General features: G+C 39.2%; 1 protein-coding gene across 2 annotated transcripts in view; it reads left to right on the plus strand.

Annotated features, from left to right (window-relative positions):
• Positions 1-17,499, plus strand: part of pcxb (pyruvate carboxylase b) — a 472,827-nt gene that overhangs the window by 9,356 nt on the left and 445,972 nt on the right. Inside the window, exons 1-3 of one of the 2 annotated variants that reach the window (XM_074699299.1) lie at positions 8,029-8,122; positions 13,456-13,592; positions 15,852-15,945. In XM_074699299.1, the coding sequence (XP_074555400.1) occupies positions 13,457-13,592; positions 15,852-15,945 (230 nt within the window). In that variant the 5' untranslated portion in view covers positions 8,029-8,122; position 13,456. Of the gene's footprint in view, positions 1-8,028; positions 8,123-13,455; positions 13,593-15,851; positions 15,946-17,499 lie in introns of those variants that run through there. The other variant, XM_074699298.1, reaches the window with a different exon arrangement.

Here is a 17,499-nt window from a genome sequence, read left to right on the forward strand (position 1 = left end):
TTTTGTTTTGGTGTTTTGGGGTATTTCCCAGTCACAACTTCCTGTCCCACTGAATCTTCCCTACGCTACATTTATGCATCACAGCTCCGCGTCCGGCAAAAATAGGATGGCTGCGTATTACCTGTGGCTGACGGATCGGACAGATACAGTGTAAGTTAACACACTGATTTGAATAGAAACCTGTCTGCTCCGTGACAGAGCAGAGATGGATCTGGTGTATTTCAGCCATAATGTGATCTGCCTGTAAAGGAGTGTGTAAAGGAGGGATCCAACTATTTGAGGCCAAATTTCAAAACTGATACTGAGACTTTGTGAGTATCTGTCAATGCTTAATAGAAACCTCATGCCAGTGTTGGATTTGCTCACTGGCTGACAGCTTTTTTAAAAGTGTTTTAATCGATCTTTCAAGACACCAAAACTACCGAAAGGGTTGACTTGACCCTCTTCTTTCATCTGAAAAAAAAGTTTCTTTTTATCTCTTTAGCAATCGTCAGTAGAATAGCCCTTGTCTCTGAAGCTCCTTCCTTTGATCCTCTCCTTTGATCTCCGACTGTGTCTCCAAACTATCGCGACATACACTCAGTTTGAGTGTCAGCTGTCTCAATTTATCCAACCTGCAACATGTCGCCATCGTCTTTCTGTTATCTCGCATCTTCTTTTAATATACCTACCACCTACAGTTGTTTACAGGCCTGATGTTGATAGACAAGCTCAGTCAGACCGTCGTCCAGTCTGTCATCAGTTGCCATGGTTATCACACTTTGCTGCGTAGAAGTGCAGTAAACCCTCTTTGACCATGAGCCTTTTGGCCTAATGTTGCTCATGCCTTTTTCTCATGTTGATGGAGGAGTCTGATCACGCGTTTCCTTGATGGCAAATCAAGCCACTGGTGTGTGAGGCATTAAAGTTTGTTGCTTGGAGCACTGCAGCGAAGCAACCTGTTGAACATGACAGCAGGTAAATGCCCGAGCTTCAGATATCTGTGGTAAAGCTGATAGAGGAGCTCACACTTGGTGAAATGAAGGTGTTCAGCTTTTTGATCCTGTGTTTATTATTGTTGAATAAAATGTGCTACTTTTGGCTGTTTGTGTGAAATCTCAGTTTTTATAACTGGGAATGGTTCCTTTAGTTTTTTTTTATTTATTTGTATTTATTTTAGCATAACATTATTTGTGAATCATGTCGCTAACTAATGTGGAATTCAGGTCTTATGCACTTTATTGATGGGTATAAAGTGTAAATTATCTGTCCAACTAGATACTGATGATGACGCACTTTTAAACCTGTCATATCTTGTTCAAACAGTGAGTTTGTCATCAGATGAAGTCTGCCGTCCTGATGACCTTGCTCATTTTAGAAGCTTTTAACATGCGTCAGGTTTCAGACTTAAAACAAACTGTTCAGTTTTACATGTTGTAACACTGCGATCACGTGAGTAAACAAACCTCTGACCTGTTGTTACACAGCCTGGACAAACCACTTGACAAAACTGATCCTGATGGGTGCCTGGTTATCCATCTGAAACGGATTTTTTATCAGAGGTTCTGAGTGAAAAGAAAAGATTATTTACGATGAAGTGTTTTTTTTATGGCACATTTGACGGAAGTACTATTATTATTATTATTATTGTGTGGTAGTGTTGTTCTATGTTGCTGATGTTTTTTGGTGAGTGTTTAGACATATTTCAAGTTACATTCAAATATGGTATTAAAAGAGGTGTCTGTGTTTTAGAAGAGGAGGGCATAGATTAATAAAGAGGCATGAAGGGGGGTGATGAAATCTGCTTAGTCATCAGTTGCATGAAACAGTACCATGAAACAGTTTCTAAGTGTACCTTAAAACTTAGCCTTAGTTGATGCTAGGAACCATCTGCAGTACAATTAAGAACAATGGAAACCAGCACAAGCTAAGTATCTTTCATGCTAACAGGGTAACTATGGTGCTGCACATGAAGGCTGTTTTCTAAGCTGCATACTACAGTGTAGTATGAAGTCAGTGCTACAGACTGCTTTTAAAGGTAGGAGGAGTATGACTATTCTGTTGGCTCTGTTTTGTAGTGTGCTTTGCTGTTTTTGGTTATTGGAAGCAGAGTTAAAGCTTATTAAAAAAATCCTCACTTCACTCATCAAACTGACCATCAAACATTTGAGTTGTGGTAGTATTGTAGTTGTAATGCCAACACATCCCAGTAGGTGGCAGTACTGCTCCTAAAAGTGAGTACGAGCCAAAACAAACAGTAAAACAAGACAAACACGTTAGCACCATATATTGTAGGATACAGTTTGCAAGGTAGAGAAGTCCTTTTCTGACTAAGAGATTTTACTGTGTCTGGATAGCTGGGAAGTTTTTGGCATTTTACAAAGTTTCAAATTCACTTGGCAGATGCTTTTGTCCAAAGCGATGCTTAAGGGCACCTCAAAAGTACTCAGGAAATTATGCTAACCCATTCTTGGTCCATGCTGGGACTTCAACCAGCAACTCTTAGGTTACAAAGCCAGGTCCCTATGGACTGAGCTCCTGCCACAGACTTTTATCTTTTCCACATACTGCTTTTTAAATTTTTGCCCTATCAGTGGGCGCTGCTGGAATGGAGGTTTTAAAAACAACCAACTAGGGGTGCGTCCCAAAGTTCCATCCTTCCTTCCTCCACTTGCATCTTTGTCCCTCCCACCAGAGATGATGGGAGAGACCCGAGGAAATGAAGAGAGGAGAGAGGATGGAGGAGATTTGTTTTTAGAGTAATAGGACATCTTCACCTCCAGAGCGTCACATGAAGCAACGTGTTTCATTGATGACAGCATCAGCTGATCACCTCTGGATCATCTGTCAGTCAGCTCTAACAGCCGTTTGTGCGTCTGGGCATGTGCGCTGTAATAACTCTGATCAAACAGAAACAGTAACAGAGATTTGTCTGTTCCTTTAACCAGTTTATCAAACACATTCACATGAAGAAAACCTGCTCTCTTTTTATTCTGTGTGCTGTTTAGAAGCTCATGGATCACTTTACCGGTAAAATGCGTATTTGTTAGATTATTTAAGAATTATTTAGCCTTTATCTAGAGCCCATCTGATAGTGAACTCTGAAACTTATTGATATAACCAAGTTTATTGTGTTTTGGGAAGACATTATTTATTAGATTTCAGTTTACAGTTTAATCCTCTGTTATATTGATTTGATGATGGTTGTGTTCAGTGTTTTGTGCTTTAAACTCACAACAAACACTTTATTACTCGCTTTATGACACATTTCTGAACGATCCTCTGTGCCTGTTTTCAGCTCGTTTTCTCTCTCATTAAACTCCCTTGTGTTTGTGAAGTTTTATGTAAAGTCTGAGCCGCTTGCAGCGTCCAATCAGAGAGTGATATTCCATATGGGGGCGTGTCTGTCAGTGAAAAGACTTCCGCAAAGCCGGCTCTTGTGTTTCCTCAATCATAGCTCCTCCAATCAGTCTCCTCCATCCTCTCTCCTCTCTCACAATTATCGCTTTGGGACAGTCTTCAAAATGGTGATTAATAAAGTACTCCCGGTGCCGCGGAGGAGGTAGAAAAGAGGAGGCACGAAATTAACGCTTTGAGACACACCCAGTGCCAGCTTGTCTTCTTCTTCTGCAGCGTCATTTTTGCTAACTGGCCTTTGTTGTTGTTGTTTCACTGCCCTATAGTGGAGAGGCATTTACTTTATTTTTTTTTCTCCATACACCACTGGCCTGATTTGCAATATGTACCAGGGTCGTCAGTCAGTGGTAAAACTGCAAGCAAACAATGGTCACAGGAACCTCAACAGGACATGTGTCAGACTGAAAAAAGGGCAATGACATCAGGGGCTTTACATGCAAACCTCTGCATGGTGATATGTTATTTTAACAGTTCCATGCAAAGTGTTGTTCAAGTATGCATTTGCATGCTTTCAGAAATGTATGTAACTGGATGTACCTTAAAGTCTGCATGCTCAGTGCTGTTAATGTCCTGTGGCTGTTGCAAGAAGTTTGTTGCCTTTAATTTTCAGTCAACGTATCTTAATCACATTACAAATGTACAAACATGTCAATGTTAAATAAAAAAATACATTCTGACACACATACACAAACATTACCATACGAATATGCATTACTATAGATACTAATCCTCAGGTTTTGCATCTATTTGTGTTTTTTCCTGCTCTTGTGTTTTACAGTTCTGGTGAAGCAGTACAGTTTATAGTAGAAAGAAACAAAGGCTTTATGATGAAGTATATTTTAATGTAAGTGCAATCTCAAAAATATGAACAATTCCCACAAGACGACCTGTAAAACCATTTTATATACATCCACCATGCTGTTACACGCAGCACATAAACATTTTATGTCACCAGGAGCTCTGTATGTTTTATGCATGATCATTATTTGTGGAATGATCGTAGAGATGAGGAATGGAGGTAGAGGCGAGACAGCATGGCAAGCAAAACTGCTCATGAAATACCCATACCTCAAACTGTCAGGAAGGAGCTGCATCATTTTTCCCTTTTTTCACTTAATTGTGCATCATGATTTAAGTTATTTGCAATGACAACTAGCAGCTGAGAAAGCATATGCATGGGACTCATTACTGTGTGAGCACCATTTCAGTCAGGAAGTGTCCTCTGCTGCAGGCCACAGATCCTGCTGAATTTAATGTTTGGAGATCAAAGAGCATTGCAGATTGCAGACCACGGCTTACATAATCCATTATCAGCTGCTGGATGGAAATATTTAACATCTTTTTCTGTTCATATCATATTTGTTCAAAAAGAATTGAGCCAGTCTTGTGTTTGTTTAGTAGATAATAGTTATCGCTGTTAGTATTTAGTTCTGTCAAACTGTCTGACCATCTACAAGTATCTACATTTCTACTGCAGATGACATGGTGAAGTGATTTCAAGTTGAGATTTTATGGGCTGAGATTTGTGCCACTAGAAGCTGTATTTCAGCCATTATAGTTAATTCAAAAAGCATGATTGTAATTGAGTTTAATGTTCTGAAATTTGATTTGCTCTGATATTTTATTGAACCGACTTAAAAAATCAACTCTCTATATTCACTGTGGCAAGACCAACGTGCCATCTGCGTCCATGAGGAGGAATAATCGAGCACAGATTCACAGAAATGATACTGTCACACATTGAATATTGTATTACATGTTGGTCATTGGCTGGTGTTAATATGTGAAAAATTATAGAATCACTCCACAAAAAATCACTTAAGATCCTTTATAGAAAACCAGCATCATTTCATGTTTGCAGAATTTTAAAAATGTATAACTTCATGAGCTTTGAGAACGTATACATTTCAAATTTACATTTTTATTGTCCAAGGTGCTCCATGGACTTGCTCCACCCCCTATGTCTGACTTTTTCAAAATAAGGGCTCACCGAGCTCATCGAGAGGGGACAGTGAGGTGCCTTACAGAAAAACAGCTTTTGGACAAAACTATATTTCTGTAAAGGACAGTAAGATCTGGAAAAGTCTCCCACTCGCCATAAGGGAGTGCCCCACATTTCAAACCTTTAAAATACATGTTAAGCAGTGGCTGAAAGCAAACCAGTCCTGTAACCGTGAACACCCAAGGTTTTAGAAATGAACTTTGTTGTATTGTGCTCTTATTATGATCTATTGTCCTTTTCTATGTCCTGCTTTTGTGTGTGTGGTGTCTTAGCCATAATGTTTAAGTGTTACCAGCCAAGGGACTACGGACGTTATTTAGCACTGATGCTATAATCTGGCATATTTACATCTATTGTTCTCTGAATAGATGTTTATTTATGTGCGCTGTCCCTATTAGATAAATAAATAAATAAATAAATCCTCTGCACATTGGCAAAGACTTAAGTTTCAAACAAACTGGACGATTCAGTTTCTGGTCTTCAGACATCAGGGAAATGGAGCTACCTCAGTTTGCACAGACTACACCGAAAAGGAGCTCTGTCCCCCTCACAAACCTCGATGATGTGACAATAATGCAACGCTAAACTTCTAAACTTCTAAAACTTCTAAAACTTCTAAAACTTCTAAAACTGAACCGTAATTGTTGAAACTGAAACTGAACTTTGTGCGTTTGGGTTTAAGGCATATGGAGAGTTAAGTTTTCAAGTAGGTTTTCGTACAATTTAATATCGTGCTTTTCAAATTCAATAAAATGATCAAATTTCTGCTTCTTGTGGCACAAATCTCAGCCTGTAAGATTTGCTCAGGATGTGAATAGGATTGGACCAGTTTTTCTTGTCTGCTGTTCCGTTTCTTTGGGTTCTGCTCTCGTCTCTGTTGTTTTCAGGCCTTGGGAAACTGGATCCATTTCATGGTGTGACTGCTGCTTTTGTGTCGCAACAGTGTACTGTTTCAACCTGTGCTAAAACTGCAGACAGGCCTCAGACAGTCTGAAGGCCTTTGGTTGGTTCTTGATTTGCACTTTCTTTCTCTCCTCCTATAAAGACAAAAGTAGCACTTGTTGTTAACGGTAAGAGACAGTTAAAGCCAGTCATTCCCAAAGTCTGGGTCCTGACCCAAAGGTGGGTCACCAGAGATTTTTTATGGGTCACCAAATTAGTTTTCAAAATTTTTACACAAAATTCATGCTTACCTTAACCAGAAGAAGTCTCCCCTCGCCGATGATTGGCTCCTCGTACTGTCATAGCTTGTTATGTTTTCATTTTGAAGGGTCATTGCCACAATGTTTACTGTAACTGAAAACATGTAACTGTTTTTCAAAAGTCTGAAGCTATGCTACTCAAAAGCTACTCAAACAACCAAAGCCAAACCACTGTGTGTTTCCAATGGTTTTATAGCACTCAGAGGAAAACGCTGTCACTGTGTCACCATCACACATATAAAAGAGCTGACCCACTGATTATTGGTTTTGTTAGTTTCCAAAAGAGAGACTTTAAGTCAGATTTAAAACCTCTTTGAGTTCGAAAGTCCAAAGTCACTGCTGGATCTTGGATAGGTACCAGCTGCAGAAGCTGGGCTGTTACAGTTTGTTACAGCTGTTCATACACGCTGACAAAGAGGCAGGGACGGATGCTGTTACCTTTATTTTGGATTAGCATCGCATCTTAATACCTTGTCCTGAATATCACATGACTGGAATACAATTCTGAAAAGCAAGCAGGCTAACCCGTAAAGTAAAAAGGCAAGTATTTTCAGAGTGTAAGCCTAACAAAGCTGTAATGCATTTGTCAAAAATGTTAGGCCTGTTAGCTGGTACAAAAAATATAAGATGATGCAGAAACATGATTAAAGAACCCTTTTCTATCTTTGCACAGTTATTTTGTCAATTGGTTTACAGATTTGACATATTTTGGATTGAGTCGCTGTGGCTTGTTCCCCCCCAAAATTTGAGAAACACTGGTTTAAGCAATGCTTTATGGTATGCTAGCATGCTATCTTGGTGATCTAGTTTCTCTGCAGTCTGTCCACATTTTTGCTGTATTAGGGAACCTTTAAGTAAGTTAACTTCTCAAATTTAAGCCCTTTTTGCAGGATTTATAGTTAATGTCTCAGAAAGTGATAGAAATTTAATAATACTCCTCCTTTCAATTAGTGCTTCATAAACAAAATCAACCAAAAGTAGAAACCTCCTTCACTTAAAGCTAAATTCAAAGGTTAATTTTAGGTGCCATCATCCATACTGTGATTTTATTGTTTACAGCAGTGCAGATTGTTGTCAGTACAGGACATACTGTTTGTGATGATTCATCTCTAGCTTAATGTAAGTGACAACAATATAAAGCTTTGTGAAGATACTTTCCCTCATGGCTACATTTTAAGATTCTGAATTTGCAGTTTAATAACTTTGTGAGTTTCTTGATGTAGCTGACCCCAAATTGTTAATATCTGACTTCAAGTCAGGTTTTTGGGGTGCTGTTCATTCTCACAAATTCTCTGGATTTCTATGAGACAGTTTTCTCCCAGATGTTGTCTCCCCTGACTGCAGTGCAGTTGTTTGACCACAGTGTGGCAGCAGAGCACTGCTACAGAGGTGTGAGCGTGCAGTCAGACCTGAAGAAGAAGCTCCCACCCCTGCAGTCTGAGGCTCACTGGGGAACCTGGCAACATCACTGGTGGGAGCAGTTTGTTCCAGTGAATGAGACACTTACCATCTAGTTTAGGAGGTAGTTGACGACTATTTGTCCCTTAATACATGTTTGTTCGTGCTTCTGTCAGATTGTTGGGAAGTTTGTCTTTGTCTGGTGTAAGGTTGCCTCACTTTTGAAACAATATGTGTTTGGGTCATAATTTTAAAGCAAGGTTGTGTGGATTTAAAGGTTTATAACTTCTTGTGTGTGGTTGAGGAAGTTTGCTGACACAGTGGTTTGTGTCTTTGTGGAAGAAAATCTGTGCTGGTAAAACATAAATACCAATTAGTTTGTTACCTTCCCACTTTAAAAAGCTGTAACTGGATAGTTTTCTGAGGCTTGTGTGTTTCTCAGACTAAAACTTGCTACAAACACACCAGAAGCTCGTTATCCTTAATTAGCCACACCTGTTGCTGATTCTCGGCCTCTAGGAAGAGAAGCAGCTGATTGGCTTTCAAACTCCCAGCTGTTTTTCCATTTACATTCACTTCATCATTTTCTAGTCTTCCCATCAACTTTCATAGTTGGGAGCAGAGGTATCCAATTATTCATACAAAATACAGATTTTGGAATAATCCCAAATTGCTGCTAAATATTAGTACAACACCAATTACAAATTCCTAAGAAAATATTCACAGAGTTGAAAGGCACACATAACCCCAGCAGCAACTTAATAGGCCCTGCCGCTTGAGTAGATTTAATCAATCTAAAAAGGAGTCCCATCTCTTGTTTAATCATTTTCAAACCATTATCATCCTCTTACCATTTTCCTTAGAGCATCTTTTTCATTAGAGAGCTTTAAATCAGAAGACACAGTACATAGCGGCATGGAAGCTTAGCTTTTAAGATCTGGATGACAGAGTTTTTTGGAATTCAAATTAAATGTAATTACTGTTCTGAAAATGATCAATGTACATTACTAAAAGGCTTTTTTTGTTGGTAAAAGTGTGAATTTCCCAAAGGAGAGATAATATGCTAGCTACAGACTCTGAGAGCATATTTTAAACTGTTTGTTAGTCATCGACAGGTGAAGTGAACAAAGGTTATCTCATTTCAGTGTCTCATTTCTCTGAGTTATGTCATTAGAAGGTGTTGTGAAAGCAGGAGAGAATGGGGATTTAATTGCTAAATGGCTATGCATTAGCATTTTTAAAACTGCACCTCCTGTTGGTTGTTCCCAGTCTGCAGTAGTAAGTACCTATCAAAAGATGCCCAAGGAAACCTGGTGAGCCTGTGACAGGCAGCCAAGGTTTATAGATGTGCATGAGGAGGGAAGGCCGGCTGGTGGTGTGGGCCGGTAGAAGAGCCACTGGAGGGCTGCTGCTCTATCATTTCATACTCTTTCTGATAAACAGTTGACAGGACTAATGCTGCATGATTAGTCAAATTACATTCGTGATTTGAGAATGTGCCTTTATGTAATCGCACAAAAGGCTGTGATTTAAATTGCTAGACATGCGCTGTGTGTTTACAAAAGTTTCACAGTCTCATCACCGATCAGCTGCTCAGTGTGCAGCGTGGTTGTGACAGCAACTGTAAACTAACTGTAAACAAAAATTGGAATGACATAAAAAAAATTTTTGTTTCTCTTTGATACTAAGTACTCTAACGGACACACATTCCTCATAGTCCATATCAACAGAGCAAAGAGTTTTATACAAAACGAGCAAATACCAGGGATGAGAATTGGCAAGAACCTCATGATAACATTCGCATCATGATACTTGGGACCGATATGATAATATCACAATATTGTGATATATTGTGATATTTTACACAGTTAACTATTTAATCGAAAACAACTTTCTTATTTTATTGAATTTGAAATAATGAAAGTCAGATGCCGTGTTTCATACGTGTGTCAATTTTTTTATTTAATCTACTGTGACATTAAACTAATGTTACAAACAAAAACGATTACAGTAACCGGTGTTACCCATAAAAATTCTAATATCGGGCAAAACATTATTGTGACAATTATCTTATAAGTCTACTACACTGTGAAAATTAAACTTGAAACGATTTTAAACTAACTGTCCCAAGAAAAGAGAGAAAACATTGATGTTTACGGCACCAAAACCCACATCATCAAGTTTAGGAATAAAATATTTTGAATATATTTTCAGATTATAGGCGACATACAGGGGAGTGGCTCTTCGGCGCCATCCGCCGCAGTGAAGGTGTGGAAGACATATTGTACTTCCAACTCACCTAAAATATGAATTTTTATTTTTGCAAAAAATATTGATATTAAGAGTTGAAAGGGATATTTTAACACATATCAGAGTATTGCAACATAATAATAATAATAATAATAATAATAATAATAATAATAATAATAATAATCGTTATTATTATTATTATTATTAATATTATTATTATTATCAATATTAAAATGACAATAATGATAATTATAATAATGATAATATTTACAATAGTAATTTATTATATATATATATATATATATATATATATATATATATATATATATATATATATATATATATATATATATATATATATATATATATATAAATAACACATATTATTAATAATAATAATAATTATTGTCCATTTTATTTGTGGCCGCCCTTCATGACACTTAAGGTCACCTTACATTACAAAGTAGAAAACGAAAATTACATAAAAACAACAAACAACAGAAGTGAGGATGGCGAGGTCAACCAGAAAAAGCTAGACAAAACAAATGAATTTTAGGCTGGGATTTGAAAGTCAATATATTACCGTATCAACATTTTTTTCTACACCTCTATTCAATTTTCTGTTTCTTGACTGGCCCTTTAAGGTGTTTGTGATCTTTTAAAACATTTATGAAGCGTGGACTCTTCTTGGTTCGCCTGTAGATTATTTACAGTGTGATTGACCCAGCATGTGTATGAAACACTGCTCTTCAATATAATACTCTGACCATTTTCAGATTTTCTCAGAAAAACTGATGTATACTCTGCTGAAGGAAATCCCCTCTTCATTGTGATATAGATGGATCATGCCTTTTGAATACACTCTGTCAAGAGGAAGACTGATTGCTTTAGAGAGCGGCACACTGCAAGGCCATAAATGCTTGAGTAGTTGTTTGATGTTTACCTGGGGAAAAGTTGAGTTGTGTCTTTCTCTGTGTTCCATCACCTGAACCCTCAGTTAAGTATAAATCCATCCGTTAGTAACAGAAAGTAACCTGATTTACCTCCAAATGTGACTCGCCACGCCATTTTCTGTGGCCCATGAGAGCTTAAAAGGTCTGATTGTCTCATAATAGATAAGTCAAATTGGTGCATTGACCATAAATTACGTTTCCCATAATAACTACCAATTATGTTACCTGTGAAGTGACGGCATCCCGCCACTAGATTGCAGCGCTTTCACATCAGTCCCATTTTCTGAACTAGTGGAATTAAGAAATGAAACAAAGATCCCAAAATGTTCAGGAAGAGAAAAGTTGATGCAGAGTGAAGGCTGTTTCAAGAAAGATGGGGAGGCCAATATATGTTTGTGCTTGAGAGAGAAAAAACAGAATTCCTTTTGTGTTATGAGGCTGTGGCGGTTGTCAAAGAGTACAATCTACTTTGGCATTTTGGCACCAAACACAGAGCCAAGTACGCCAAAGTAAGCCTTCAAAAAAACAACAACAAAGAGTGCAAGATTTTAAACACAAACTGCAGTCACAGCGGGATGTGTTCAAGAAAGCCACAACCAAAAACAACATGGCTGTGAAAGCTAGCTTTATTGTGGCAGAGGAAATTGCCCGTGCTGCAGTCTTTTTCAGAGGGTGCATTTTTGAAGCAGTAGTTGCATTTATTTTTCATAACATTTAGTTACAATGAGCTACATTTTATACTGTCTTACAGTTACATATGGCCCTTTAAGGGCAACCAGTATGCAGATGTGGCCCTCTGCGAAAATGAGTTTGACACCCCTGATTGAGAGGCTATGGCATTTAGGAGAAAAAACTGATGAATACTAAACTCAACCAAAGCATCTAATTGAGAAATTCATATTTCACAACTACACTCTTCATGTTATAGCAAAGCATGTTGAGTCATTACTATTCTGATAGTTGTCCCATGTAGTCCCAAATAGAATAGAACAGAATAGAACTTTACTGTCATTATAACAAGTACAATGAAAACAAAAGTAAGAAAGTGTATAGAAAGTGCAAAAAGCTCCATAAGAAAATAGATGATGACAGCTTGTCCATCATTCTCCAGTTCAGCCAGCCTCCACCTCCACAGGGTCCAGGACTGAGCTTCTTCAGTCACGCTCCATCTCTGTCTTCTGGATCCTGTCTGCTCACAGCAGGTGAAGCTCTTCCAATGTGGTAGTGTCTGATGTTAGTTCGGTTAGCCATGTCTGTGAATAGCATGATGCTACTCTGCTCTCTGGTATTCTCTCTGTTGCTGGGTTAGCACAGCTAGCTCGTCCATCTTATTGGAGATAGATCTTACGTTCCCAATAACGACGGATGGAAGAACAGGTCCATGTCGTCACTTCTTAGCTCACACCTGAGAACCAGCACGTCATCCTCACCTCCTTCTCCTCACCTTGTGGGAAGACATCAGGCCTTACACCAGTTAGCATTGACATGCTACAGGCTGCTAACAGCTGAGTTCACATGTAAACAATGCAGCCATGGTTACATGTAGGATCTCCAGACAAACACAGGAGAAAAAGTAGTAAAAATATAACTGACGCCACAAAAAGTTTGGTGTCCATGACCAACAAATGAGCCATACAAAGTAATGATCCACTCCAAATACAAAGATTATGAAAAACAGACTAAAAGATTACAAGAAACGGACAAAGAGGAGAGAGCTGCTGCAAAAGGCAGCCAAAGCACTCGTCAGATTTCACTGTGTATTGCGGTTTGTTGTATATGGAGGAAGGTAGCTGCTGAACCCTGTCTACCACCCAAAGCGCCTTTAATGAGCATGAGAGCAATAGAGCTGGACTACAGAGCAAACCAGGGAAGGTGGCCCTGGGGAACACAGCGAGTTCAGTGTGCTGACTAGGCCTCTGAATTCCCCAGATCTCAGCGCGGTGGAATATCAGCAGGATGAGTTGGCACTAAGTCAGATTCTTCACAGTTAAAAGGATCTGCCTGATGTTTACTGAAAGCTCATGTCTCATGAAGTCAGGGAGGTTGTGGCCTTGACTTGACTGACGGGGGGGTCTGCACAATGCTGGGTGTTTGGTTGTAATGTTATGGCTGATTAGTGATAAAGTGATGCATGACTGTAAAAAATCACCCCTTACAGGATCCATATGTTTGCATCTCCTGCTGATGCTTTAAGCTCTGTTGCCTCCTTCCTTACTTACATGCCTTAACAACATTTTCTGTCTCTTTCTCTCAGGATGTTGAGGTACTCTGTGGTCCGAGGAGGACTCGGCCTGTTGGCCCTGAGGAGATCATGTGTCGTCTCCCGCTTTGCCCACACATCCCCTCAGAGCGAGTATCGACCAATCAAGAAAGTCATGGTGGCCAACAGAGGTAAGATCACATCCAGCACCATTTCACCACAAGAGGAGAGTGAAAGAAATCCAGATAGCTCTCTTAAATTAAACAGTTCAAAGCTGTTTCATTCATTATGAAGGAAAAAGTTATGACACTCATAATCTCCCTCAGGCAAAGAACAGACTCTGAATATTTAATTGCCAACATTAAATTTGCCTTGGCACACACTTATATTCAAACACACATTGTATGTGGGTGATTTTACAAGCTAGCTTTGTTTACTTTGATGTGGGAGCATAAATAGAATTGGATGATTGGAAAAAATAAAAAAAATTATTTATATTTTTATCCAACAACAGGTGTTTACGTCAAGGCTGACATAAATTATCTAGAGTGAGGTAAACATCGCTGAGATTGGGGTCTGGATGTGCTGATAATTATAGAGAAGGCCATACATTCCTAAATAATGATAATTAACAGATATGGTTGTTTCACGCATCATAAACATCCCTGAAATGCTTTGCTAATGCCTCTAATCGCCAGACCCCTTCCTGTTAATGCTAAAGCTGCCCAGAGAGGCAGTCAATGTGCAATTAGAGCGACCCTGTCAGGTGACCTGCAGGATCTGAGTGACAAATAAATACATTCATGCACATTATCTTAATTGCTTTTTAGAGCCCCTCATTATTTTCAGTCCTGCAGACACATTTAATGCTCATCACCTGATTCAGTGTTTCATGATTTCAGGTCGATCGCTGCTTTTAAAATGCCACCGAACGCTGAGCTCATGCAAGTCTCCTCCTGGTGCACATAAGAAGTCTGCACGCATGCATACATTCATGGCCGATTCCTCAGAAAGGCTCTATTTAACCGACTTAATCCATCAAACTGATTCAGATAGATTGTTCTCTGCCGCACGTTCACACACACAGCAGGGCGCTCCGTCAATCTCCTCCCCTCACGTTGGCGTGACTTGATTTGAACACCACATTAGATCACATTCATCACATCAGAGCTCACTGGGCCATGCTTAGGTTCATGGTCTGTGTGTGTCTGTGTGTGTTCATGTGTGTGTGTGTGATGAAGAGAGACCTGGACTATCATATCATATCAGACCGGATTCCACTTGGCCAAGCACATCTCCTCTTTGCCAATGCTTTTCTGCTCTATCACTACTGTTCACCTCTCCTTTTCTTCCCTTTCTGCCCCACCTTCCTCCTCCTTCCTTCCTCTCCTCCCTCTCTGTCTTTTCCAGCACTTGTCAGATTAGATTTTCTGAGCCACTTGCTATCTATCTTCCTCCCCCACGTGTCTTTGCTCCTTTTTACTCTCCTCTTTTCATTCTTTCCTCTTTTCTGTTTCCTCCTCATGTCTCCTCTCACTCTATTTGTCATGTTGTTAAACTTGCCAAACTGAATTTCTTGTGGTACCTCACTTCCTAAACCTCTCTCTCAGCCCCTCTGTTTATGTCCTTTTCTGTTTTGCTCTGAACTCCTCTCTTTCTTAACCTTTTATTCTTCATATTTCTAACCTTAAATCCACAACATTTCATCTTTTTGTGTTATTTTTTTCAGTCCACTTTGCCCTCTCCCATCTGTCCTGTCTGATACTTTTACTTTTTATTCTCCTGCTGTTGTCCTTCAGAATTCACTTTCTTCCTTCCCTGCTATCTCTTTTTTGTAATGTTCTTCAAATATTTGACCGCTGTCCTCCCCTCAAACAAAAACAACACATCTCTCTAGTTTTTAGCTGAAGCACTTTTTTCCCCCTAAAATGTGTGTTGCTTGAAAAACAAGCATTTGGCTCCAGTGACAGCAAGATTAAAGGCAGGCAGTGTTTTAGTTGACTGAAGGCGAGAGTCTTGCGCTGTGAAAAAATGGCAAACTTGTTGCAGCGTCTGTGACTGTTTCGCACCAGTACGATGATGTAAACCAAATAAATTAATCTTGTTTTCATCTCATGTGTGGCACAGAAATGCTTTTTTTTCCTCCCAGTGGAGGCATTCAGTGCAAAATCAGGCCAATGCTACAGGATGTTGATATAATCACATCAAATGTGTGCTTATGAAAAATAGAACACTACAACATCCTACCACATAAAATCTGCACAACTGAGGAAAAATATGAATGTAAATAAGACATAGCCTTAAAGTGAAGGAGAGGAGAAGCATGATTTAACAAGTAAATAAAAAGAAAGAAGCTGCTGTAGAACACTAACAGTGTGGCTGATGAATAAGTGAAAAAGCCTCCTGTAAACAAACACTTCCTCATACACAATATGTCTATTTTTTTTCAGGTGAGATCGCTATTCGTGTGTTCAGAGCCTGCACAGAGCTGGGGATTCGAACCGTTGCTGTGTACTCTGAGCAAGACACTGGACAAATGCACAGGTACCAATTTCTGCTCTGCTCCCATTAAGAGGATCCATTCGTTTCCAAATAAGGGCTGACACAGAGATATCTCACTGCTAACCTCCACAATCAGCACAAACTGAAACTGAATACAACAGGACGTCAGGCGCTATATTTGCTATATTAACAAATCTGGTTGATTTTAAGAAAAAACTCTGCACCCCATGAGTGTCCAGGGTTTAATCCAACCTGTGGCACTTTTCACTTCCTCGTCAATCATCACTCAGCATGGTTGAGGTAGAAAACAGCTGATTCTGTGATTACCACGGGAAATCCTCAGTTTTCTACTGCCAGCTTCCTGAGGGTGATAATCTGTGCTGTGCTCTAACAACAGAGCGGATGTGCGCTCACAGAGCATGAGGCCAAACCCCAACAAAGCAGAGACAAACTGAACACAGATTTGGTGGAAGTGTTTTGTCGTATACAAGTATTTTTTTTATTTAGCATTGACAATTCTCAGCAGACAAATCCTGGCAGTTCGTTATAGCCAGTACACAGAAAAAAACTAAAATCTGATCAAGTGTTTGTGTCATTTCTATCAGAAACATGTGTGTAGACCTAATATGAGCCACATTAACCTGAGAAGTCCAGAGAAATGTTTAAATTAAAAGACAAAAATGATGTCATATTGAGTGAGTAAAAAAGAATCAGTTGCTGAGGTAAGAAAATGTGCTTAACTAGTTTCTTGAAACAAAAGTATATCTTATCAAGAAACTCAACTTAAGGATTGTTTTTGTCATTTAGGACGCAGTCACACTTTCCATCCCTACCATGCCATACTTAAGCACATTTGGCCTTTGACTATGCTGTTGCCCTGCTGGCAACAACACACATTACAACTTTAAACACCTTACCCTTTAATTAATGAAATGCTTCAGATGAATTTGAATCATCAGCTCCCTCCCTGCTGCTCCAATATAAACCAGACTCAAACATGATTGCCTCCTCTGCATACATCATCACCGTGTTATACGACACAAGAATGGCTCGTCTGCGTCATCATGAAGCGTCCAGTAAAAACAAGCGTGGCCTCATCAGACTCAGCACAATGAAGACCACAGAATGAACAGTGAAATCTGGCTCATATCGAGCCTGATAAGATGTCTTTTCTAGAAAAAAAAAAACAGATTTCAGTTTTTCAACCGTCAGTTAGCTCTAACAGCTGTTTGTGTGTCCGCACATGTGCATTTAGCCTTTATCCAGAGCGTGTCTGATCACCAAATTCTTTATTAACTTAATTGACCTAGTTGATAACCTTTGAGGAAGATATCTATTAGATTCCAGTTTTCAGTATTAATCCTCCATTATATTGATTTCACGAGGGTTGTATTTTGTCTTTTATGCTTTAAACTCACAACAAACACTTTCTAATCCCAGATTTACGACCCGTTTCCCAACGATTCTCTGTGCCTGTTTTCAGCTCGTCTTTTCTCTCTCATTAAACTCTGTTGTGTTTGTGAAATTCCATGTAGAGAAGTCAGAGCCACTGCAGCGTCCAATCAGAGAGTGATATTCCATATGGGGGTGTATCTC

Source organism: Halichoeres trimaculatus, unplaced genomic scaffold (assembly GCF_033239565.1).
Source record: "Halichoeres trimaculatus isolate MK-OKI-2021-1 unplaced genomic scaffold, fHalTri1.1 fHalTri1_scaffold_22, whole genome shotgun sequence".
In the NCBI taxonomy this organism is placed as follows: domain Eukaryota; kingdom Metazoa; phylum Chordata; class Actinopteri; order Labriformes; family Labridae; genus Halichoeres; species Halichoeres trimaculatus.